Source organism: Ovis aries, chromosome 2, assembly GCF_016772045.2.
Source record: "Ovis aries strain OAR_USU_Benz2616 breed Rambouillet chromosome 2, ARS-UI_Ramb_v3.0, whole genome shotgun sequence".
Classification (NCBI taxonomy): domain Eukaryota; kingdom Metazoa; phylum Chordata; class Mammalia; order Artiodactyla; family Bovidae; genus Ovis; species Ovis aries.
In genome coordinates this window covers 148554074-148580776 of record NC_056055.1, presented here as the reverse complement: position 1 = coordinate 148580776, position 26703 = coordinate 148554074, and the positions used below count along the sequence as shown (strand labels likewise).

The following is a 26703-nucleotide window of genomic DNA, read 5'->3' as shown; positions in this document are numbered from 1 at the left end:
TCCCAAGTATTCCATCTATTTTCTTCCCATTGCTACAAATAACAAATGCTTTTTCAGTAGCTCTTGGCCACATAAATAGAGAGTTCAAAGGAGAGTGCTGCTGGAAAGAGAATTTGAAAGTCTGGCAAAAAACCAACCACTGGGAATGAGATTGCCTGAAGGGAGGGTTGTTTGTCAGTCACTGAGTTGTGTCTAACTCTTTGGGACCCCATGGACTGCACTGTCTCCTAGAGTTTGCTCAAACTCATGTCCGTTGATTCAGTGATACCATCCAACCATTTCATTCTCTCTCGCCCCCTTTTCCTGCTCTCAGTCATTCCCAGCATCAGGGTCTTTTCCAGTGAGTCAGCTCATCATATCAGGTGGCCAGAGTAGTGGAGCTTCAGCTTCAGCATTAGTCTTCAATGAAGAGTCAGGGTTGAATTCCTTGAGGATTGACTGGTTTGATCTCCTTGCAGTACACAGTGATTTTGGAGCCCAAGAAAATAAAATCTGCCACTGTTCCTGTTTTTTCCCCTTCTGTTTGCCATGAAGTGATGGGATCAGCTGCCATGATCTTTGTTTTTTGAATGTTGAGTTTTAAACCAGCTTTTTCATGCTCCTCTTTCATCTTCATCAAGAGGCTCTTTAGTTCCTCTTGGCTTTCTGCCCTAAGGGTGGTGTCATCTGCATAACCAAAGGGAGAGTAACAAAAAGAGGATCTTGGTAGAGCTAGATAGACTCCTGTGCGTCTAGTCATGGTGATTATTCAAGGGGTGTGGGCATTACAGTCAGGCTAACCTGGATTCAAATCCCAGCTCTGCTTCCTACTGAGAAGCTTTGAGCAGGTTATTTTCTAGCTCTTTACCTCAGTATTCTTATCTATAAAATGTGGGAAATAATCTCAGGAGGTTAATTTAATGCTTTTAAATGAAATAGGGAAAATAAAGCTGTATCTGGTGCATAGTAGTCAGTGAAATGATCATATAATAATGTGTTGATGAAAAATTTGGTTGCAGAACAATTCACATTTTTAAAAAAGATATATACACATGTATGCTGAAGTTTTGAAAGAACACATACCAAAATGTCAATAGGAATTACCTCTAAGGAGGGATGGAGGGCAAAGTAAAGGAAGAGACTATTATTTTTTTACTTAGTACACATCTGAGGTTTTGATATGGTTGTGATGGTGGACATATTGTTGGTTTTTGCATTGTTTTCAACAAATGTGCTACTTTTGTAATTTTTAACAACTATTTTGTTTCTTAATCATTTTGAGCCTATTTTATCTCTGTAAATTTTGAACAACCAGAGTTTGTTTATTAATTAATTTATTTGTTTATTGCTTCATAGAATGTTTTTGATTCAGTAAGGATACCACACTGATTTTTCAGAGAAAAAGCTTCTGAGTCTTAAATTACAGTGAATTATAAGAAGAATTGAAAAAACTGGCATAAAGCATGGGGTGGTTGTGTGGTAAGTCTGGTGACAAATTGTATATGTAATGATAATCAGTGATAATCAGAGCTTTAGTTAATGGACATATACACACGTTATAATAGTAGGTAGAAACCTCGTTCATTATTACAGGAAAGGAGCTAACATTTGCAAAGAGCTTACTACATACCATACATTTTATACATGCCATCTACTTCAGTACTTCAAGTAAATATTATTTTTATTTAAAAGTGAAAGAAACCAAGGCTCAAAGAACATAAGTAAATTTTGAACCAAAACACAATATTGTAAAATAAAAATAGTTTACCATTTGGCATACAGAGAAATTGGTGACAGCACCATCACTTAATAGTAGATAATCAGGTTTATAATCTAATGTCAGGCTGCATATCTCCTGGATAAATCTTGGTATCAGGAGGGTGGGAGAGGGCAGGATTTATAACTCCCTAGTTATAGGAGAATATAACAGTTTGGTTTAGAAATGAGCTGTAGAAACTAGATCTCCAGTTGCTAATCCTGTGCAGTCTCTCTTTTTCTTAACCTAAAATTGAAGTTGATGTTTTTAGTTTGCCAGTTTCAAGATAGTTTTTGTCTAAAATGTTATGTATTGGAATAATTAATATTTAATTATCTTCCTTCATGAACTATGGAGTTCCCTATTGAGAGTTTTTGTAGTAGCCAAGGAAACCCTTCAATAAAGCTTTTGTTCTCTTTGTTAATCTTGGAATAGTTTGGAAGGTTTTTAAACTTTTTCTTTGAATCCATTCAATATCTACTAAATTTCTATTCTTTTTTATACTTGGAAGGAAAAAAATGGTATTTCTCAGAATATTGGGATTAGTTCTTGAGGATGAGAGAGATTATGTTTGACCTATTTAGAGTATTATGGATGACTGAGGACACTTGAACTTTTTTTCCCATTTAGGAAATAAGTGCTTTGGAAAATATGAGAAATGAGAATTTTCAATGTCAGCAATAGAAAAAAAAAAGTTTATAGAACTCTTTTAATATTTATGAAACCCATGAAAACTTGAGCAGCTGTATGTCCAAAATTATAGAAAATATGCTGCCTTAATTTTAAAGACGGATTGAAATTTTGCCAGGATAAAGGGACTTTTCTAAAGATAAGCTTTTTGCTTTATTTATGATAGTCAAGAGAGTATATGGACAACCATTTTTAGTAAATTCAAGGTCTGTGCTATATTTGATCACCATTGTTATAAGTTTTGCTTTTGAACACTGAGAAAGGATATAAAGTATATTCTGGCACCAGTACCTCAGTACCTGTTTACCTCTTTAGATGCTGGTAGACCACTTGTTTTGCTAGTCTTTGGAATTGGAAGGAGTGTCAGATACACAGAAGCCAGAGTCATCTTGGCCAGATGGTGTTTGATACAGATGGATGGTTAGTTGTCATGCAGATCTCCTAGTTGGTAACTTGTTGCTGCCATCTGACTCAAAGAATCATTCACACACACTGGCTGTCAAAAGCATCTTCTCTTCTGTCTGTTTTAGCTGTCATGTCTGTGCTCTGTACAGAAGTGTTGACAAGACATTGCTGTTGTACATTTTCAATGTGGTTGTTAGTAATTTTTCTGTTTTGTAGGGTCTTTGGTAGTGCTAGAATGTACTTGCTTTGTAATTGTACTGATTTGTGTGTGTGTAAATACTGTGACAGTGCAACAATTATCTGACCTTTTAAAAGGAGTTTTCAGATAATAAGTTTATGTACATCTATTCAGTGAACGAGAAGCATTTAATAAAGAAGAAAAGCCTCTTATTTCTGTTAGCTTCCAAACATAGCAAGTAAACTCAGTTCTGCTGGTTATTTCCCAATTTGATACAATATCCTCTTCTGGACTTTCCCTTTCGTGGCTTTGTGGTCAAAGTCTTCATACTGTTTCTAAATATTTTCTCTTCTCAAATTAGTAATTTTTTTTCTGACAGTATAAGCTTCCCTTTTTTTCCAAAAAAAGGAAAAATGAAAAAAATCTTCAGACATAGCCAATTTTTTTGCATCTATCTTCTAAAACTTAATTTTCTTTTGTCTTATTTACTTATTGACTTACTATCTCTTTTTTTCCTATTTTTCTTCAGAAATGTAAGCAAAACCTTATCTCCATTCCTTCAGGTTAACTTTAGAAGACATCCATTTCTCTTATATTTTCTTAACTTAATTAGATTATTTATTTGACTAATACTTATTGAGCATTTCAGTATGTGCCAGGTACTCTGGAGATATAAGAAAAAAATAGTCTGTGTCCTCGAGGAGGTCATAGTCTAAAGAGAAATCATACATATAAACAATTAGGCTAGACTAATAATTGATATAATGAAAGTGTGTGGAAAGAACTTAAAAGAACATGGGTTATTGCTCTTCTGTTTCCCCTGCTATACTTCCAGAGTATCAGTTTTTTAAATTATTACAGAATTTGCTTAAGTTTATAAAGTACTTTGTTAAGTGGTTTACTAAATAGTGGAAAACTTCAACTTGAAATTGTTGATCTCTTGATTTTTTTCCCTGCTAATGAAAACATTTTCAGCGCTATTCATTTATTATAATATGTTATAGAGATGTGCTAAAGTATATTTTTAAGCCCGAAACTAAAAATTACCTGGCAGATGCTTTCTGAGTTGGTTCCAAAAGAAAATACAGGTCATTTGTTTTTTCATTAAGGTTGGGAAAAAATATGTAGTAGATGCGCTGAGGTTTGAATAACTTATATGTTTATTCTGAGTGTATCTCTAACTTAGTAAGCTTTTTGTACTGGTCATTTAATGCTGGATAGTAAAATATATATACCTATCAAAAAATAGTGGAAGAATGGATCATTCTTGGTTAATGTTTGTGAAAAGCTTGGAGTTCTTTAGAGGAAGTTCTAAATACACAAAAGTAGATAGAACAAACCATAATATCAGGCATGTTTGCTGATTCCTCAGCCCTGGTAGCTCTGTGTAGACAGGCAAATTTAAAGTATTACAGAATTAGCTTTAGAGGTTTAAACCCTTCTTATAGTCAACCCACCCACTCTTTCTAGGGGCTTGGATGCAAATTTATGTATGAATAAGTCTTGTTCTGGGAAACCTAGCCTTAGGCTGGAATTGGTATCCAAGGTTCTATTATCACACTCCTAGTCATAGGATGTATGTACAGACAGATTCAAAAGATTCATTCTTTTACTTATAATAATAGAATTTACTTGAACTTTATTTTAATTGGATTTTTTTTTTCAATAAGCTTGTACTGAATATGTCCTATGTATAAGTTACTTTGCATAGGAATATCAAGTTACATGAGACTACCCTGCAAGACAAAAAACACCACTTGGATTACTTACCAGCTTTGTCAGTTATTCATGTTTAAAATGTAATACAAAATTTCACCTTTTATTTGGGAAAATGTGCTATTTTGCTTTCATTTCTTAAGCTAATTTCTTTTGGGACTCTAGAAACAGCTGTGTCATTTATAAAGCACTTAATGTTTGTAGATCTCTGAAAATACTAGAGCTTCACTAATTTTGATCATTGATTAAGAATCAATTCAAAATCAAATATTTAGTATCTATCGAAGGACATTCCAAGATTATTAGAACCCCATTTCATATTTCAAAGAATTTACAATTTAGTCATTTATATGTTCTAGTGATAGAAATTGGTAAAGAATTCTCTATTATTTTTTGGTTATATATTTTTCAGACTTTGTGCTAATTTGATCATTGTAATGGAGTGTTTTCGAATATCAGGTTTGCAACATTTGTATGCTGCAAAATGCGAACTTGTGTCTTCTTTCACTGCTCCCATCCAAGTACTAACTAGGCCTGACACTGCTTAGCATCCAAGATCAGACGAGATCGGGCGCATTCAGGGTGGTATGGCCATAGACTCTTTCATTGGTTAATTCTCACAGCCATTGCAATAGTAGTAAGGTGACTGGATTAAAAATATAAGGGAAATTGTGGTATTTAAGATGTCCATTAGAAATGAACCATGTGGTTTCTTGACTTCTTAAGTCTTAATCTTGGAAGTTTCTGATCAATATAATTTTATAATTTGTGCTTATACCTTTGATTTTCATAGTGTTTTAGCTGTAACTACTTCCTTTGTGTTTTTGTACTCTAAAAATAAATTCAAAAGTACATTTATTTTTATAGAATAACTTTAATGTAGCATCCATTTTATCATTCATGCTTTTTTGTTATCATTACAGATTAAATTCTAAATTACAATTTTTATCCAAGAAACTGTACATTAAGCTCTTAACTGAAATTTCTTTAAGGTGATTTTTAAAATTTAACAGTGCTTAAAGTGTTTTAAATCACTTTTGTTTGTAATGATTATAAGTACATGATTGAATCCTGTTTTCAGCTTATAAATAAATGCCCTGTACCTGGGAAATGGTAATATGAGTAACTCATACCTATATGTAATTACTAATGTAACTGTCTGTCAGTAAATATCGGGCTAACTGGTTTTTATGTCAGCAGACTGAAGACTATGAGCAGAGAATACGTGAGCAACAGGAACAGCTGTCACTTCAACAAACTATTATTGACAAGCTAAAATCACAGTTACTTCTTGTGAATTCCAGTCGAGGTATGTTCATGTTAAATTTTTAAGTATTTCTTAAACCTGTGTGGAAAAGAAAGATGGAAATTAAGCTTTTCTGTTTTATTTCTCCTGTGTTTCTCAGTATTTCTGGTATCTTAATAACTGTGGGGCAGTTAAGTTTTATGTTTATTTAAGAAATGAACACATGTAGGAAATGGGAAAGCGGAGAAGACAATTTTTCAGTAAATAGCAAAAGCTTTTTAAATGTGTGTGCCTTTTAAACCAAAAATTTGAGTCTAAGAGTATATCATAAAAAAATATTTCTTCAGGTACTCAAGGTATATATTACAAGGATGCTCATCACAGTAGTAATTTCTAATAATGGAATGTTCAACCATTAAATTACAGTCATTTGTGTAGTGAACAGCTGTGTAGCCAAGTAAAGTGATGATAATAGGTGTTCACTTACAAACATGAGACATATTCATGATATGTAGCAAAATGAGAAAAGCAAGATACTAAAACATGTAATTTTATCTATGCAAAAAAATTGTTTCTTGTGAATTTATATGTATTGAAAAAGAAAAATTCTCATAAAATATAAACCAAAATGTTAATAGGAATCATTCACAGATGATAGAAACTGTGAGTAGCTTTTTACTTATTCTTTTCAGCATGTCTGCATTTTCTGATTTTTTTTATAATAAGCATAGAGCCATTATACAAGTAAATAAACAACAAATGCATACCTGAATATATTTCTTAAATAAAAATTTAATTGCAGTTGCTGATGATCAGATACAAATGGCATACCTCTAGTTTTGTAAATTCTACAGATTATATATACTCCTAATGCTGGAAGTGTAGGAATTTTGTGTCTTTCTTGGGAATGAAAATTTAAAAATATGAGTCAAATATGCCAGAATCTAAGTGGGCAAATCTAAATTGTTAAAGTAACTATTATCTAAAGAATTTTTAAAACCCATAGTTCAGAATCTCTGCTCTTTAAAATTAGGGGTTTGGGTGTATATTCTTTTTACTTTTCTAAGTGGTACCCGAAACAAGGATTTCCTACTAAGGTCCAAGAGGTTTTTGTCTTACAGAAAACAGTTGTGGCTATATTCCCCTACTTGAAGACAGTGAAGCAAGGAAGAATAATTTGACTCTTGAACAGCCTCATGATAAACCAAAATCAGGAATACCAAGAGAAAAAGAATCAAAGGTAAGCTGTGCTGCCATTTTATTCCCTAAAGGAAATAAATGAGAAATCAGACTTTCTGAATTATTTAGTCAGTATTCTGTTACATTTGGGGTGGGCAGAAAAGTGGGAGAAAGCGGACAAGATTCTTTTCAACCCTAACACTGTTATTACAAGAAGTAGAATTTAAATGCTAGTATATAACATATCTTCCTCATTTTGTTTTCTTGAAGTGAATCCACCACTGGAATTCTAAACAGAAGTTCTTTATATACAAGCAAGTAACTTACATGTTCCTAAATATATTTAAAGCACTATTTCCAAGTAAAATAAAGGCTTAAATTTCTTATTTTCTAGTATTTACTTTTCTATGTCACAGGTGTTTACCAAAGAGGTAAAAGATTTAACAAAGAAAGACAAAAATAATATAGCAAGACACAGACAATTCTGGGCTAAAAAATAGCATTTTTGTTTTTTCATTTGCCTGTGCTTAATTAAAAAACAAAATCCACCTAACTAGCTTAAGCAAAAGTCTTCATTGAAGCAGTGTAAAAATGAATATTTCATATCTGCAGAGGAGACATGCACAAGGATGTTCATGGTACTTTGGTTAGAAATAACCTAAACGTCCATTAGTAGCACAGTGGTACATCATTACAATTAAACATTTTAGAAAAATTAAACTAAATATTTACATATTGCTATACCTGGATTTCAAAAGCAGTGTTGGATAAATAATGGAGATTACAAAGTGATAAAATAGGAATAATTTCTTTAGATTTTTTGAAAATGTAATGTATGACATCACTTATAAAAACATAAATGCATAATAAAAGTAGAAAAATGCATGCAGGAAGGGTACATATTTTCTTAAGAAAAATAAAGATGGGGAGAACTAAGACTATCTTAACTTGTTTTTATTTAACATCAAATTGAGAAATCCTGTTTGATACTTCCCTATAAATAAAAATTTTAGAATGAAAAATTTCCTACAGTATCTCAGTTCATAGTTCTTTATTAAGAATCAGTATTAGTTTTTTATTTGAATCATTGAGCTCTCCACCCTCACTCCAATTTCCATTTATCTAAAACTGCTAGTAAACACAAGAAACCATGCTACTGGAATATGTTTAGATTTATTTTGCCAAACACAAAATTCAGAAACAGTGATTCTGACTTTTAGAATACAGTTTTGTGATAGAGCCTAGTAAGTACATTTTAAAATCATTAAGCTACTATAAAATGCTGACTTATAGAGGTAGTGCTTAAGTAATATTTGCAGACCATTTTCTTGTTTCAAGGACTTCTAAATGTCATGGTTTACTATTAATTTTTAGTCACAATTCTTATGTTTATTCTAATTATAATATCTTTGACGATAATAAAATATCTCCAGTTCAAAATACATAGAAGGTATTTTTGAAAATAGCAATCTTGATTAGAACAAAAGGGATAATGTGAAAAACTCTAAGATGTGTTACTAATTTAGTTTATTTTGAATTTGGATAATTTGTCATTACTTGAAAGTTTTAGCATCTGTCAGTTATGAACACGAGCTGAAATTAAGTGTAACAGGAATCATGTCAAAGGTAGCTTATTATCAAAAAATTAATAATGTTGCATTGATTATATTTGTGGACAGACGATAAGAGGAAAATATATAAAGCTTCAAATAAGAAATAAATCTAAAATTCATTGAGTTCTCTTAATTCTTCTTGCTATATTTGACAACTGTATATTTAATGTGTGCAGTTGAGCACACACATACATTAAAAAATGGGCTTCCCAGGTGGCACAGTGGTAAGGAATCCACCTACCAATGCAAGAGGTACAAGCAATGCAGATTCAATCCCTGTGTCAGGAAGATCCCTTGGAGTAGGAAATGGCAGCCCTCTCCAGCATTTTTGCCTAGAGAGTTCCATGGACAGAGCCTGGCAAGCCACAGTCCATGGGGTCGCAAAGAGTCGGACACTACTGAGTGACTGAGCACATACATGTATCAAATACTTTGAATAGCTCTTCAACTCAGTCTTTTTGTACTATAATAAAAATTAATGATTTCCATTTCAGTTTTCTCATCTCCTTTTATATATCTAGAGCCAAAGTGCTAATAAGCACTAAACATAAAGGATTAAAGGGAACAAATATATTCTAAAGGAATGAATAAATTGGATTTATGACTATTTAAGAGCTAGATATATATTCATTGTAAAACCTTAGACCTAATTTAGAAGAATACTGGCCAGTTGAAATTAAAATCTTTTCCATTGGCATATATGTTGGTCTATGCTTATTAAGTTATAATTAAATATACTTTTCGCTAATACAAATGAAATTCTTTCTTAAAAACTTTAAATGGTATGGATACATTTAAGATTTTTTCAAAATGAAAAACTTCCATATTGTTTACAGTTTTATAAAAGTATGCATGTATACACAAGATAAAACCTAGCAGGTAGTATTCAGAAATGGCTAAGATAGTGGTACGATTTTTTTCCTGTTTTCAATATGACTTTATGTTTATCCCCTTCTCAAACACTAATTAATTTTGTTTTTTTTTAATTGAAGTATAGTTGATTTACAGTGTTGTGTTAATTTCTACTGTACAGCAAAGTTATACATATACTATAAACATTCTTTTCTGTATATTCTTTTCCATTATGGTTTATCATACTGAATATAGTCCTCCGTGTTATAAAAAACTCTAATTGATTTCATTCCCAATCAGTTGGCCAAGTCTCTAATGAATTAGTGACTTAACAGAAATGTTTTGAACCAGTAACAGAAGGAAGCTGCTCCTAACCACTCACAGCCCTTTCCTCCTCCTATTTGGTGGGTAGTTTTGAGGAATATTTATCTTGTTTAGGGTTTGGTTATGGTATTTGAAAAGGGAAAGATCTCTGGACATTATAGTAAATGTCAACTATGGCTGCCTTGGAGAATGAGACAGAGTGAAGGGAAAAGAGGCCCTTTTAGAAAATTGTATTTGAGAAATATGAAATTTATAGTTCAGTCTCTGTTCTATGTAATCCTGCACAAGGAGCCTGACAGCCACAAGTCCATGGGGTCACAAAAAATCAGACATGACTGAGGGACTAACACTTTCACTTTTTTTACACAAAGAACATGCAAGAATCCTTTGATTTCTAAAAGGATATGAAGAGTCAAGATAGCAGAACCTGTATCATTGAATGACCCGTAGTATTCTGTTTACAGTTTAGAGACATTAGGGGAGAAGTCCTCAGTGTAAAGAAAAACTTGAGTTTCACTTCTTGTTCACCACAGTAGTTTGTACAGTGTTTCTTGATGAGATAGAATTCATTATATTATCTATCATATAACAAGTTCAGTTCAGTTCAGTCACTCAGTCGTGTCCAACTCTTTGCGACCCCATGAATCGCAGCACACCAGGCCTCCCTGTCCATCACCATCTCCCGGAGTTCACTCATACTCACGTCCATCGAGTCCGTGATGCCATCCAGCCATCTCGTCCTTGTTGTCCCCTTCTCCTCCTGCCCCCAATCCCTCCCAGCATCAGAGTCTTTTCCAGTGAGTCAACTCTTCGCATGAGGTGGCCAAAGTACTGGACTTTCAGCTTTAGCATCATTCCTTCCAAAGAAATCCCAAGGTTGATCTTCAGAATGGACTGGTTGGATCTCCTCGCAGTCCAAGGGACTCTCAAGAGTCTTCTCCAACACCACAGTTCAAAAGCATCAATTCTTCGGCACTCAGCCTCCTTCACAGTCCAACTCTCACATCCATACATGACCACAGGAAAAACCATAGCCTTGACTAGACGGACCTTTGTTGGCAAAGTAATGTCTCTGCTTTTGAATATGCTACCTAGGTTGGTCATAACTTTTCTGCCAAGGAGTAACCGTCTTTTAATTTCATGGCTGCAGTCACCATCTGCAGTGAGTTTGGAGCCCCAAAAAATAAAGTCTGACACTGTTTCCACTGTTTCTCCATCTGTTTCCTGTGAAGTGATGGGACCGGATGCCATGACCTTCGTTTTCTGAATGTTGATCTTTAAGCCAACTTTTTCGCTCTCCTCTTTCACTTTCATCAAGAGGCTTTTTAGCTCCTCTTCATTTTCTGCCATAAGGGTGGTGTCATCTGCATATCTGAGGTTATTGATATTTTTCCCGGCAATCTTGATTCCAGCTTGTGTTTCTTCCAGTCCAGCGTTTCTCATGATGTACTCAGCATAGAAGTTAAATAAGCAGGGTGACAATATACAGCCTTGACGTACTCCTTTTCCTGTTTGGAACCAGTCTGTTGTTCCATGTCCAGTTTTAACTGTTGCTTCCTGACCTGCATACAGATTTCTGAAGAGGCAGGTCAGGTGGTCTGGTATTCCCATCTCTTTCAGAATTTTCTACAGTTTATTGTGATCCACACAGTCAAAGGCTTTGGCATAGTCAATAAAGCAGAAATAGATATTTTCTAACAAACCATCTCAGATTTACCCTAGTACTTAGCAACAGCTATCACTTCCTGTGAATCAGAAATTCAGGAATGACTTAGCTGGGTGGTACTGGTTCAGGATCCCATGTTATTGAAGTCAAGATGTGGCCAAGGCCTTCCAGTCATCTGAAGGCTTTACTGTGGGTGGAGGATCCACTTTCAAGATGGCTGTTGACAAGAGGTCTGGCCACACAGGCCTCTCCTCACACTGACAGGTATTTTACTCAGACTAAGAAAGGAGGAGATACAAGATAGCAAGGAGGAGGCCACAGTGCTTTCTAAAATCTAGTCTCTAAAATCACACCTTTCAGTTCAGTTCAGTTCAGTTCAGTCGCTCAGTCTTGTCCAACTCTTTGCGACCCCATGAATCACAGCACGCCAGGCCTCTCTGTCCATCACCAACTCCCAGAGTTCACTCAGACTTGCGTTCATTGAGTCAGTGATCCCATCCAGCTATCTCATCCTCTGTCATCCCCTTCTCCTCCTGCCCCCAATCCCTCCCAGCATCAGAGTCTTATCCAGTGAGTCAACTCTTCGCATGAGGTGGCCAAAGTACTGGAGTTTCAGCTTCAGCATCATTCCCTCCAAAGAACACCCAGGACTGATCTCCTTCAGAATGGACTGGTTGGATCTCCTCACAATCCAAGGGACTCTCATAGTCTTCTCCAGCACCACAGTTCAAAAGCATCAGTTCTTCGGCACTCAGCTTTCTTCACAGTCCTTTATTCTTCTTATTAGGAATGAATCACTAAGTGCTCCAGAAATAAGAAAATAAGTTCTTCCTCTTGAAAAAAAAAATATTATCAAAGTTTTTGTAGACCTACTGTATTTAAAAGTATTACAGGGATTGTAGATGGTGGTGTACAGAAGAGGGTACCAAAAAGGTCAAGGGTGTGTGGGGGACAGAACAGTGCTTCATTTACCATGTGATAAATATGAATGAAAGGCAGAGGAATCTGGCAGAATTTAATAATGAATTTGACTTCATGAATTCTATTATTATTCATCTCAGAGGAAAGAAATATCATAGCTTATTTATCTTGAGAGTAGTTTCAAAAATTCTAATATGAATATAGACTTTCCAGGGGAGATTAGCTGAGCAGTGCTTTAGAGAACCAAGGAACTTGCATTTTATTACTGTGAAAATTAAAAATTGTAAAGAATCAAATCACTCACAAATACATATACTTATTCTTGGCAAAGACTACAATTGTTTGCAGGACACCATTGTCAGACATAGTAACATGTCATGATGGCAGTTATTATTTAGCAAATTTTGTATTTTAATGTAAATACAAATTGGCATTGTTTAATTTACTTTTGTAAAAAAAAGCTAGGATGGTAATATACTGGGGGTTTTTTTGGCTGCACCACATGGCTTGTGGGATCTTAGTTCCCTGACCAGGACTCGAACCCAGGCCAAGTGCAGTGAAAACACAGATTTCCTAATCACTGGACTCCCAGAAAAATCCCCTGGGTCATTTTTATGATCTTGAAAACAAAATTTTCTGAAACAGTGCTTTAGGAACCACTTCAGTTGTCAAACTAAATGTTATCCTAGGTGTATAGGGTGTGTCAAAAAATTTTGTCATCTTTCTTTTCCATTTGTGTGTGTGTGTGTGTGTGTAAGTTATATAAAAGTCTAGAGTGTTTTGACACAATATATAGAGAGCAATAAGGTAAAATAATAAAAGAATTTAGCAATATTAGTAAATTTTTTCACTCATTCATTCAGTACCTCTAAACTGCCCTCTGACTTAAAGTCCTGATTTAATAACCAAACAGACATTATTGAATGGTCTAGGATCCAGGATACAAAGTAGATATTATATGAGTTTATTTGAACTTTGAACTAATTAGAGACCATGCATTCATGTGTATAAAGAGCTGTTTTTATGCTTTGTTTCTGATTTTATATAATTTATTCTTTATGCATCTTTTTTTCATCTGAGGTATTTAAACAAAAGTTTAAAAATACAAAGAACACAGTTGTTGCTGAAAGATGCTAGTTAGACACTTGGCAAATTTCTAATGTAACAATCATTGTGATTAGATCAGCAAATATATGGTAGCTTTGAGGAGCAGGAAAAATTTTGTAGGTTCAGAATAGTAAAACAGTGATGGAGCTGTGGAGCTGCCATCAGAGCTAACATTAAGGAAATAAGATATGCTGTACCTGGCAATTGCAAGTATATATAGAAGCTATGATATGTTTGAAGAAAACTGATGTCTAAAAATTCACTTGTCAATCACTTAGACAAGAAGTATTTATTGAACTCCCTTCTATTTTCCCAGTCTTGCTAGTCTTTGATAAGAATACAAAAAAAAAAAAAAAAAAAAGGAGGTAAGATTTGCCTCTTTTAAGGAGCTACAACCTAGTTGGGGAAACAGAGATTTGCAGATCCATAGTAATAACAAGCAAATTATAAGACAATATGAAACCCTAATTACATGACAGAATGAAATCCAAATTATCATTTTATGGTACAGATAAGTATGTGTGAAAGTCGCTCAGTGGTGTCTAACTCTTTGCAACCCCATGGGCTATACATAGTCCATGGAATTCTCCCAGCCAGAATACTGGAATGGGTAGCCTTTCCCTTTTCCAGGGGATCTTCCCAACCCAGATAGTGAGTCCAGGTCTCCTGCATTGCAGGCAGATTCTTTACCAGCTGAGCCACAAGGGAAGATAAATATATAGATAAATATATAGAACCTTAATTTAGAAATAAATATTCCCAGTGAGCTAAAGGTAGGCTTGATCAGGCACTCAACATTTAGTTTAGGAGGGAAAAAAACAAATTCTTAACTTGCTTATATCTTAATATTATATGCATAGACATGTAAACTTAAGTTTTGTACGGTATTTTAATGGAAAAAGAATAATTTCTAGGCAAGGACTAATATTATTCCAGGCTACTATGGGCAACATAAAATAAATGGAAAGCTAAAACTGAGGGTTTTGAAAAACCAATTTCATTTACTATAAACTTTTTTAAATGACATAATCATGACTTCAGAGGATAGTGCTTCTTTTTGTTTCTTTATTCTGTAGATAGTTCTTCAGTGAGAGACATTTACCCATGGTGTGTTCCTCCATTTATGTGTGACAATTTTGGCAGGCACTGTAGCTTATAAAATCTTTGCCTCACAAGTCTAGGTCTTGGATGGCCTTGGGAGGTTTCCATCCTTGAATTGTTCATATCTCATATACTCTGGACTTCAAGTGCAATTCTCACTTTGAGATTTCCATCTGAGTTTCAAGCCCCCATAGCTTCTTTCACCACTGTAGATACTTTCTCTGTTGTAAGTCTCTTAAAGTAGATTTATTGGTTGGCTAGGTTGCTATATATTATCAGGTGCTTGGTTTTATATATATAGTAAATGCTTTAAAATAAAAGTTATTATATACAGGTATATGATAAATATTGTTTTATTATTTGAACAGAAATTAGACCATTAGTCAAGATAGGTAACTATCAAGTGATTTCCATGACAAAATAAAATATAAATTTACATCGCCAAATACACCATACCTTTCCTGAGAGAGGAAACTTTAAAAAAAATATGACTTCTTACCCTTATTCTATTAAGGCTTGATTCATAATTTATTAGATAGAAATGCCCACTATACAATGGCACATTGCAGCCTAGCCTAGGGATTACAAAGAGTTGGAGAAAACGTGTTTGTGTATAGTAACTTGCCTTCTCAGAGCAAATGTTCCATTCCCCCTGGTTTTATTTTTAGAGATTAGATCAAATATGCCTTCTTTTTATATGTAACACTTCTATATTACTTTATTTGATGATTAGTTTTTGTTTATAAACTTTCTGGTAGAATAAAAATTAGAAGGTTGCTTTCAACAAGTTTATTCTTTAAAGTTTTCCCAAAGTGTCATAATAAATATTTCACAAGCTCTAAGAAAAAAAATGGATATCCAAATCATTTTAATATTTACATTGAAATTTCTGTTGTAAAAATTGAAGAACTGATTCATTAGAAAAGACCCTGATGCTGGGAAAGATTGAAGGCAGGAAGAAAAGGGGACAACAGAGGATGAGATGATTGGGTGGCATCACTGACTTGATGGACATGAGTTTGAGCAAGCTCTGGGAGTTGGTGATGGGCAGGGAAGCCTGGCGTGCTGCAGTCCATGGGGTCGCAGAGAGTTGGACACAATTGAGCAACTAAACTGAACTGATTCTGACCAGTGTGAGGTGGTACCTCACTGTAGTTTTGATTTGCATTTATCTAATGATTAATGATGTTGAGCATCTTTTCATGTGCCTATTGGCAGTCTTACATCTTCTTTGGAGAAATGTCTATTTAGGTCTTCTGCCCATATATTTTTTTTAATTTAATTGGAGGCTGATTACTTTACAGTATTGTGGTGATTTTTGCCATACATTCACATGAATCAGCCATGGGTGTACATGTGTTCCCCATCCTGAACCCTCCCTCCCACCTCCCTCCCCATCCCATCCCTCTGGGTCATCCCAGTGCACCAGCCCTGAGCACCCTGCCTCATGCATCAAACCTGGACTGGCGATCTCTTTCACATATGATAATACACATGTTTCATTGCTACCCTCTCAGATCATCCCACCCTCGCCTTCTCCCACAGAGTCCAAAAGTCTCATCTTCACATCTGTGTCTCTTGCTGTCTTGCATATAGGATCATCGTTACCATCTTTCTAAATTCCATATATATTTCTGCCCATATTTTGATTGGGGGTTGTTTTTTTTTTTTTTCTTTCTGTTAATGAGTTGTGTCAGCTGTTTGTATATTTTGGAAATTAAGCTCTTGTTAGTCACATCATTTGCAAATATTTTCTTCCATTCTGTAGGTTATCTTTTCCTTTTGTTTATACTTTCTTCTGCTATGCAAAATCTTATAAGTTTGATTAGACCCCATTTGTTTGTCTTTGGGAGACTGACCAAAGAAAACATTGGTGCGATTTATGTTAAAGAATGTTTTACCTATGTTCTCTTCTAGGAGCTTTATGGGGTCATGTCTTACATTTAAGTCTTTAAGCCATTTTATTTTTGTGTATGTTGTGAGGGTGTGTTCTAACAATAGATTTCTGTCTTTCCCAATAACTAATTGCTGAAGAAACTGTTTTTTCTGCATTGTATATTCTTGCCTCTTTTCTCGAAGACGAACTGACTGTAGGTGTGTGAGTTTATTTCTGGGCTCTCTGCTCTGTTCCGTTGATCCATCTGTTTGTTCCAGTACAGTGCTGTTTTAATTACTATAGCTTTGTAGTATTGTCTGAAATCTGGGAGCGTTATACCTCGAGCTTTGTTCTTTTTCCTTATGATTGCTTTGGCAATTCTGGGTTTTTTAGGGTTCTGTATAAATTTTAGGCTTATTTGTTCTAGTTCTGTGAAAAATGTCATGGGTAATTTGATAAGGATCACATTAAATTTATAGATTACTTTGAGTAGTACAGCCATTTAAACAATATTAATTCTTCCAATCCAAAAGCATAGAATGTCTTTCCATTTCCTTGAATCATCTGCTGTTTCCTTTATTAATGTTTTTTTTTTTTTTCTCAGAATATGTCTTTCACCTCCTTGATCAGGTTTATTTCTAAGTGTTTCATTTATTTTGTGATGTGATTTTAAAAGATTATTCTTTCATTGATACTTTCCAGTTCTGATACTTTATTGTTAATGTAAAGAAACACAACAGATCTCTCTATATTAATCTTGGTGAGTCACTGGTTTTTAATTTAATATGTAATTTTAGGTTTTGCTTTTTTTGGCGAGGAAAAACTTACTTAGTTAAAAATATAAAGAGAGATTAGGAAAGAATAGTGTAGTAGGAAAATTAGTGGAGAAAAGAGGCTGAATAACTTGGTTTACGCGGAAAACCAATTAAGTTCCAAGACAAGGAACTTGCACCGTCTACATAGGCAACCAGCGCCCACTTGAATAGCGGAGGGTGCACCTCCCCCCCCCCGCCCCCGCCTTGGGCTCCCTCTCACGTGGGTCTTAGAAGCCAGGGCAGATAAGTAGACTCAGTGAGCCTCCACGCTCCAGGTGGGAATTCAGCCAGAAAAACAAGAAAAGAACAACATGGGGGAGCCAAGCATCGGTGCCAGACCACTAGGTTTTGCTTTGTTGTTATACTGGAAATAAATTTTGAGGGGAGAAGATAATGAGACGTGGCATATTATTTTTTAAATCTTTTTCTCTAACTTCTAAGCAAATTTAAATATCTCAAATGTGGCATTTCTCCCCTTATTTCCCCCTTTTGTATGCTTTCTTACATTTCCCATTTTTCTTTTCTCTATTCTTCTCCAGAGTCCACAACACAGAGTTACTGTACTCTGTTCACCCCTAATTTATCTTGACTGAGGCAGGGATTGAACCTCTGTGGCCTGCAGTGGAAGCATGGCATCTTAACCACTGGACCACCGGGAAAGTTGCTACTTTAACAACTCTTATTGAATTTGTAGTCTTCTTTAAGATATTGCTAGAATTTGATGGGAAAGAGATGGGGAGGGCACAGCTAATTTATCATTTGTACCTAATATGTTATGCTCTTTCAGTGTCTGTTGCTTACTTAAGGCACTCTTGCCCTGTTATGCAAGCTGACTTTTTCCCTGAAAGATTTTTTTTTCTTTGCCAATTAAACATCTTTCCATACACTTTATACTTTGCTCTAAAATAGAGAGAAAGATCTTAGAATCCTAACAAAACTATTGTAAATTAGTTCCTGGGCATTCTCTAAGCCATTAAATGTGATTTGTTTTTCTCCTTCTCTGATAAGTTCCTTTTGGAAAGCCAAATAATTCTGAGGTGGCTATCTTTTGTTTTCTCTCTCCTCTTTTGTTTATCAGTAGTGATTTTTATATTCCATATTGGATGGGTTTACCCACTGCTGTTTCTACCTGTAATTGCTCTTCACTATTTAACATTAAGGCAGCATGTCTCCTTCTACATTTCATCCAAATAATGCTGCAAGGGGTCACTGACTTGTCCAGATTCCCTGAAAGTGTAATTTAGGATGTATCCCTGCTGGATGGTCAGTTGCCACAGTAAATCTTGCTTTCTTTCTTGATGCTGCTCACTGAATCTTCTCTCCTCCTCCTCTTTTCCCATGTTGCAGTCACAAAATCCCTGTTCTTGTCCCAGCTCTTATTTCTTATCTTGTCCTGAGGACAGAGTGAAAACTTTTTGGTAAAGCTAAATCTAAAACTCTCCCTTCTACTTTTTTGATAAATGTCCATTTTTTTATTTGGTTACACCAGGTCTTAGTTGTGGCACGCAGGATCTTTGGTCTTCATTTACAGCATGTGGGATCTTTAGTTGCGGCATGTGAACTCTTATTTGCAACGTATGGAATCTTCTTCCCTGACCGGGGATCAAACCCAGGCCTCCTTCTTAGGGAGTGCAGAGTCTTAGACACTGGACCACCAGGGAAGTCCCTCAATTTCTCATTTATATGAAACAGATAATAGATCTTTATAGTTAGTTGTTTTTACTAAGCTTTTTCTTGGCAAAATAAAAAGTTGGTAGCACTTTATCAGACCTCTAGTTTTGTTTTGAATTTTACTATTCCAGGAAGGCCTAATCTCAGTTTCCTTAAGGTTTTATCTTTCTCTAAGGTTTTTTGATGCTAAGGAGAATGGCCTTATATTAATAAAGGAAAATGAAGATTAGCAGTGTAAATCAGATTTAAGAAAATGGTCATTACATTATATGTTAAAATGTGGTGCTCTACAATAGGGAACAAAATAGGTAAAAATATATTGGATTCAAAGAAAATTGAGAGTGGCTATCAAGAGATACAGTGAGCCTGAAGATAGACTTTAAGAAATAAATACTCGATAGACGTAACATGAGAATGAATAATAAGAAAGGTGGATAATAAGGGAAGAACAGTGTACCCTCATTTCTTAATCTTAGAGAATACCCTCATTTTTAGTCTTGGAAGAATAAGGACCAGTGAAAACACCAGAACTTAAGAAAACCTAAATATTATACTGGTAGCCAAAAAATTATCAAGAAAGAAAAGCTGCTCACTACAGTGAAAAAAACTGTCAAATGAGCATTAAGCAGAAGGTGAACTTTAGGAAAGGTCATTGGATTGGTGATGAAGACATCTCTAGAAAACCATGGTGAATCCTCAAAAGAATGGAGGGGTTAACAAAAGAAAATTGAGTTTGGAAGTTCAGCTTATGTTACAGTGAGGAATGAGTACTGAGCAAACCAGTCCTCTACAGATAACAGAAGTAACTGTGCAACATACAAACAAAACAATTATCTGAGGACTTTGGATATGAACTTTGCATATTTTGGAGAGGAGTCAAAATGTGGAGCATATAATTGGCTCAGAGTAAATTCACAAGTTTTCTTTGGTTTTGCCTTGAGGGTGGCCACAGTTCTAGTGGCTAAAATTCCAAATGAAAGCTTACCACCATCCTGGCTGCAAGAACCAGAAAGGAAATTGAGCCCAGAATAACAACTGTCACCAGAGAGGAAAGAAGCCCCATAGAGGAGAGAGCCAGAGAAAATGAACTCAAAGTTCTGTGTTTAAGCCTAAGTCTCTGGATCTCCCCAAACCCAAGGATGTGTGGGCACACTGAAAGCAATTTGCAGGTAAAGCATCAAGGAATGAGCTGAGGTCTGAGCTGCAGCTCTTCAGAGGAGTGACAGTATGGAGTCTGCATCTAAACAATCTAATTACCTGGCAAAAACAAAAACATCAACACCCTTTGGCACCATAAAATAGTGTCTCCCCAATGTAATATTCACAGTGTTTAGGGTATAGTCCAAAATTTTTCAACATATGGTGAGTCAAGAAAATATCACTCAGTTTCAAGGGAACATATATCAATCATGAGATAATGTACCAACTGAGATGATCAGACAGGGATTTTCAGTCAGCTACTATAACTATGTCCACTTGTCTATTAGGTATTTAGGAAGGTAGGTAGAGAAGTAAAGTTTTGAAAGAAGAATTAACAGTAAGGTACTCCAGTTATGCGTTGTCAGATGGTTAGCTTTTAATGACAAGGTTGAGAAACACACTGAAATTTTGGTTAAGAAACTGTTGCCAAATTGCTTCTGAGAATACATGAACTGGTTTGTAAAGTTTCAGGAAATCTATCCAGGTGATTTGGGGGTTTAAATTTCTTCTTGACATTCTTGAGCAGAAAAAAAAAGGCCATACCAAAAGTTTCTTCCCCCAGGTAATATTTAAACATCAAAACTTGGCTTATAACTATGCTTCACTGAGAACTATATTTGTTATATGACAGACAAGTTTTAGAATCTTAAAATTAGTTTCCACTGATGCAATGTGTAAGTGTTATCCATCTTCCTCACCATGCTAGATGAAGTGAAGTGAAGTGAAGTGAAAGTCGCTCAGTAATGTTCAACTGTTTGTGACCCCATGGACTATATATAGTCCATGGAATTCTCCAGGCCAGAATACTGGAGTGGGTAGCCTTTCCCTTCTCCAGGTTAGATAACCTTAATATTTTACTTCTCTAGCAATTAGGACCTATAAACCAAGAAGTTTGAAGCCTGGGGCAGTAAGACATGGATTTCAATTGTAAACCCACTCCAGGATTCTTGCCTGGAGAATACCATGGACAGAGAAGCCTGGTGGGCTACAGTCCATGGGGTCGCAAAGAGTTGGACAAAACTGAGCGACTTCACTTACTTTCTACTAGACAGTAGACAAATTATTTGACCTTTCCAAAGCCTTAGTAACTGTTGTTGTTTAGTCACTAAGTCATGTACGACTGTTTGCAACTCCATAGACTGTAGCCCGCCAGGCTCCTTTGTCCATGGGATTTCCCAGGCAAGAATACTAGAGTGGCTTGCCGTTTCTTTCTCCAGGGGATGTTCTGGACACAGGGATCGAACCTGCATCTTCTGCCACCAGGGAGGCCTCTAGCAAAGCCTCTAGCAAGTGTTAAAATTGAATTCAAGTATTAATACTTAATACATAAGATTGAGCTTCCTCTGTGGCTCAGTGGTAAAAAATCCATCTGCCATAAGAGATGCAGGTTCAATTCCTGGGAAGATCCCTCGCAGAAGGAAGTGGCCAACCTACTCCAGTATTCTTGCCTGGAAAATCCCATGGTCAGAGGAAACTGGTGGACCACAGTCCATTGGGTTGCAAAGTCAGACACGACTTAGCGACTAAATAACAATTCACAAGATTATGTGGATTAAGTTAAATAATATATGCAAGTTGCTTAAATAACAGCTGTTTTCATGAAGATATTCTCTGTTCACCATGGTAATGATAAAACATAAAATGAGTAGTTAATGAAAAGAATTTTCCCAGATTATTTTGTTTTAAATGTAGTGTTCAGCAAAGGGGTGAGGGAAGTATGGGAAACCTTACTTTTTAAAATTAATCATTTATTTTATGTTCCACATAAAAAGGCATTCCCACAATTAGATATAATTATTTGTCAAGAAAATTCAGCAAGACAACTTTTTCTGATGTCTTATTGTAACATTGAGTTGATAGTAGTTTGGGGGTATTAACATTAAACCAAAACCCTATGAAGCACTTGGGAATAATTGGGATATTTAATATTATTTTTATATTGTGTATTTTCTTGTCACTTCCTTCAGAACTCTGGGATGGATCCCATCTTGCCCTGGAATTGTTCCTGCACTGGCAGTGGATCTGCCTAGCGCATTGCATCATGCAGAACCAATAAGGCTCCTAGAATTTGTGCTCCTCTTGCTTTTCTAGATTTTCAGTAATGCTACTGAGAGTGAGAGAACCATAGATTTCACATGGCCATAAGTTCTTAGAAACACAATTTCTATGTATTTTTTAAAATTATATTTTGTCTTCAAACTTTTAATATGCTTTTATATTCTTATCAAATCTCTTGTAACTTTTTTGTTCCTAATTTCTACTTTAAGCTCTTCCCTTTCTCAGTCCATTTTTGTCTCAGTATATCTAAACTAATAAATGCAACCTCAGTTTCTCCTTTAACATTTCATTCTTAGTTTCAGAAATCTAAGTGATAACTGAATCCTTATTTTCAGTTTCTTTTTCCATTGCTCATTTTTCTTTTTCTGTAGTAAATTTTATTAAGCTAGTGCTTGTAACTGTTCCACAGTTTATATTCCCTTTACTGATCCATCCCATCTCACCTTGACTTCTTGGTTGATATTGGTTCCAAGTAAAAACATAGGTCTCTTTTCTGTTTTAAAAGCATAATCTCAGAAGTAAAATCAAATATAGCCTACACTCAGTGGCCTGAGATACTGGAAAATAAATATTCCTTTTGCACTAAAGGATCTCAGCTAAATTTAGAGAGAATCTTTGATATGAATCCTAGAATAAAGTGATATTCCTTGCTATAGTTCAAATACATATCATTGAAGACTTACCACCTTTATTCAGTATTAGCCTCGTAAAGTTAAGATTCCTTCCACATGAGAGAATATACCCTAAAAGTATTGAAGAGTTTGAAATAACTCAGTTTAATTTTGCTGACTTTAGTTGTTCAAAATTTTTAAAAACTAATGATTTTTAAGAAAAACTAATAAAGTCAACTAATAATTCTGATTAAAGTTGTTTTCTGCAATTCTTCTTCTCCCTTAGCTTTTTGGAGGTATAAATTGACAAATGAAAATTATATATATTTACAATGTATAATATGTTTTGATATATGTATACATTATGAGAGGATCACCACAGTCAAGCTCATTAACATATCTATCACTTCATTAATTATTTTTATTTTTTATTGTGGTGAAAACATTTAAGATTTATACTCTTAGCAGATTTCAAGTATACAGTATAGTAATATTAACTGCAGTTGTCATACTCTGCTTTAGATCTCCAGAATTGATCCATCTTGCCTGACTTAAACTTTGTACTCAACATCTCCCCCCTACTTTCCCCCAAACCCTGGCAGCCACTGTTCTACACTGCTTCTATGAGTTTGACTTTTTTAGATTTCACATATAAGCGAGATTGTGCTATATTTGTTTTTCTGTGCCTGTCTTATTCCACATAACATAATGTCCTCTAGATTTATCCATATTGTCTCAAATGACAGAATTTTCTTCCTTTTTAAAGCTGATGTCTTCAGCCTTAAAATATGTGTGTGTGTGTGTGTATACACACACAATCTTCTGTTGCATATATACCACGTTTTCTTTCACTACTCATCCATCATCAATTGACACAGAGATTGAATTCATATGTTTGCTATTGTGAATCATTTCTATATTTTTTACATTGATTTATAAAAAGAACAAAATACTTTTAGTGCCAGATATTAAAAAGGCAGGCATTGGGGGAGATATACATTTCTTTCTTTGAAATGTTGATGTGTGACAAATCTTGGATTCCAACACAAAAATATTTGCCGTTAGCATATGCATTAAGAATAAGAAGGTTTTGGACTAATGAAATATTAGCACTTTTTCATTTTTCTCCTTAAATATCTTTGCATGTTTAACTAGGTCTTGAACAGAACATTTTTTTATATATACTACTCATCTATGAGAAACCTAAATTGATTTACACTAAAACAAATTCTCCCAATTTACATAAGAGGAAATTTAAGGAATCATTTCACAACGTCTTCCAACTGTTTCAAATGGGTTTATCTTAATGATTTAGTTGAATGACTTATCCAGTGCCATACTGGAAGTGTAAATGAAAAGTACGACGTGTAAAACTCTTATTTCAGTATTCATTCCACAAGTTCGCCATTTCCAAACTAGTACTTGGAACAGTTTATAATGTTAAGTATTTTAAGTTTTAGTACCTCGAAATAAATTCATTTGTTGAATGATTTCATGTTAAAATCTCCTAAAATATAACGTTCAGAGTTTTCTTGCTTCCTTATCTAAAGTTGTAGTAACTTCAACTTCCTGCAGTACAGGACCCACCTGGATAATATTTGAAAATAGCAAAATATTAGTTATCTTTTCTAATGTTTACTTACTGTCTGAAATGCTCACAAACTGAGTAGTCTTCATTAGGTAAGATAATTTTACCATTTAAAAGAAATTCTGAGCTTCTGAGTTGCTATTAACTATACTAATCTTAAATCCTATGAGAAAATAGATAATCTTTTTCAGAAAATTGCATTTGATTGCTACAGTGGAAAATAACATTAACTTTCTCTACCCATCAAAATGTCAGAGAATTACTTTCCTTTGTTCGTTTTAACTGGCATATTAAGAATTTTCTCTTGGGATGTGTGACATAAAAATTTCATTTGAAATATATCAATAGTAACAGAAATAATAGTAAGTAGAGCCATTCCTAACTCCAAAAAAGCTTGAAGTCCCTAATTTAGATGCTTCAGAGATTCCTCAGTAAGTCTGTCTTCCTTTACCCCCTGCCAGTACAACCCAGGAACCTTTTCCAGATAAATTCAGAAGTAAGTCGACATGAGTTATTTGGCAAGCCAAACAAAAATTCATCGTTCTTTTCCTACCCTTTTCTTCACCTCTTTCTCCCCACCCCCACCCCATTAGTCTTCAGGCAGTTTCAGAAGTAATCGTTCCTACTTTATGTCTGAATCAGTATGCTTTGAAAACTGGAATAGTCTTCACTGTTTTCTTTAACTATCTTCATTTTCAGGCTAAAATCATAGGAGTTACTTCTCTTCAGATACTAAATTTTAAAAGGAGATTATTAGTCAGTTTAGTCACCTTTTTTATTATTTAAATTGTCAGAGGTTTCTGTTCTCTTAATATTACCTCTTCTCTATTTTGTTACTATAGATTTAATATAACCTTTTAAGAAGTTTTTATTCTTGTAGTGTCCTGACATGATTGGTTAGCTTTAAAATGTTGCCTTTTTGCCTCTTCCACACTAAAATCTACTGAGTGTTCTAATTGCACATAACACTAAAGAAAAACCTTGTCTACCACTTTTAAAAACAAACTGTGAATGTGAAAATGTCTTTTATATGACTGCTTCGTAAAGCTCAGTGTGTGCATGCACGCATGCTTAGTCACTTCAGTTATGTCCGACTCTGGACAGTATCCCACTAGGCTCCTTCGTCCGTGGGATTCTCCAGGCAAGAATACTGGAGGGGTTGCAGCGCCCTTCTTCAGGGGATTTCCTGACCCAGGGATCAAATCCATTCTCCTGCATCTCTAGCTTTGCAGGTGGCTTCGTTACCCACTGAGCCACCTGGGAAGCCATAAAGCTCAGCAAAGCAGTTTTAATCCAGAAGAAGAAATGGCCTAAATATTGCAGACAAAAAATATGCATCAACAGATGATCTTTGTTTTATCTCAGTATGAAAACATAATATATAAAATCGCATATGTTTGTGTTGCCAAGATCATATTTTACTACTTACTATAAACTAATAACACTATTTTAGAGATGTTAAGCAAACACTAGTATTTAGGAAAAGCTGGAAAAGTAGAACAATAAACTGAAGAAATTGAAGAAGATATGAATTTTAAGAAAAACAAACTAGAATCAGATTTTTCCCTAAAGAACAAACAATACTCTTAAGAAATTGAAAGAACCTATTGGAAAGTAAGGTTATAAGGGAGATGTACTCAGGTGGTAAGCAATGAAGTAAAATTATCCATGTTAGTAATAGCTACAATACCCTTAATTCAATAAAATCTGAAAAGGCACTTAATACAAAATACTGGTTTGAATTTGAACTTAAATAAGATCCCATGCAGTTTGGCCAAATTATAAATAACTGAATAATATTAAGATTTTTTCAAATACTTGAATTGATCAATTTGTAGTTTTAAAAGGTACACAAAGTTCTCTAGGTGTGATTGAAGATTTTTAAAAATCTAAATTATGCAGTAGATTACTGCATGTTCTTTACTGCTGACTTCTGTGTCAGGATAAGTGTAATACCAGTGGAAGCCACAGGGTGGTGGCAAGAACTTGTGTTAAAGGAGCTTAAATTCATAATTGCACTGTCTTTAAAAATGCTTGTTAAATGCTAAAGAGCTGTAACTTGGTTTTCTTTATTCCTCTTATACAGCTGCATTTCTCATCAAAGAATCTATAGCAAAATACAAAGACATTGGTTTAGATGTATAGGCCAAT

The 26703-nt window shown here is 34.8% G+C and overlaps 1 protein-coding gene across 2 annotated transcripts in view; it reads left to right on the top strand.

Moving 5' to 3' along the window:
• The window catches only part of TANK (TRAF family member associated NFKB activator), a 79198-nt gene that overhangs the window by 40571 nt on the left and 11924 nt on the right, over positions 1–26703 (top strand). The window contains exons 3-4 of one of the 2 annotated variants that reach the window (XM_004004666.4): positions 5925–6033; positions 7092–7210. In XM_004004666.4, the coding sequence (XP_004004715.2) occupies positions 5925–6033; positions 7092–7210 (228 nt within the window). Of the gene's footprint in view, positions 1–5921; positions 6034–7091; positions 7211–26703 lie in introns of both variants that reach the window. The other variant, XM_012135846.4, reaches the window with a different exon arrangement.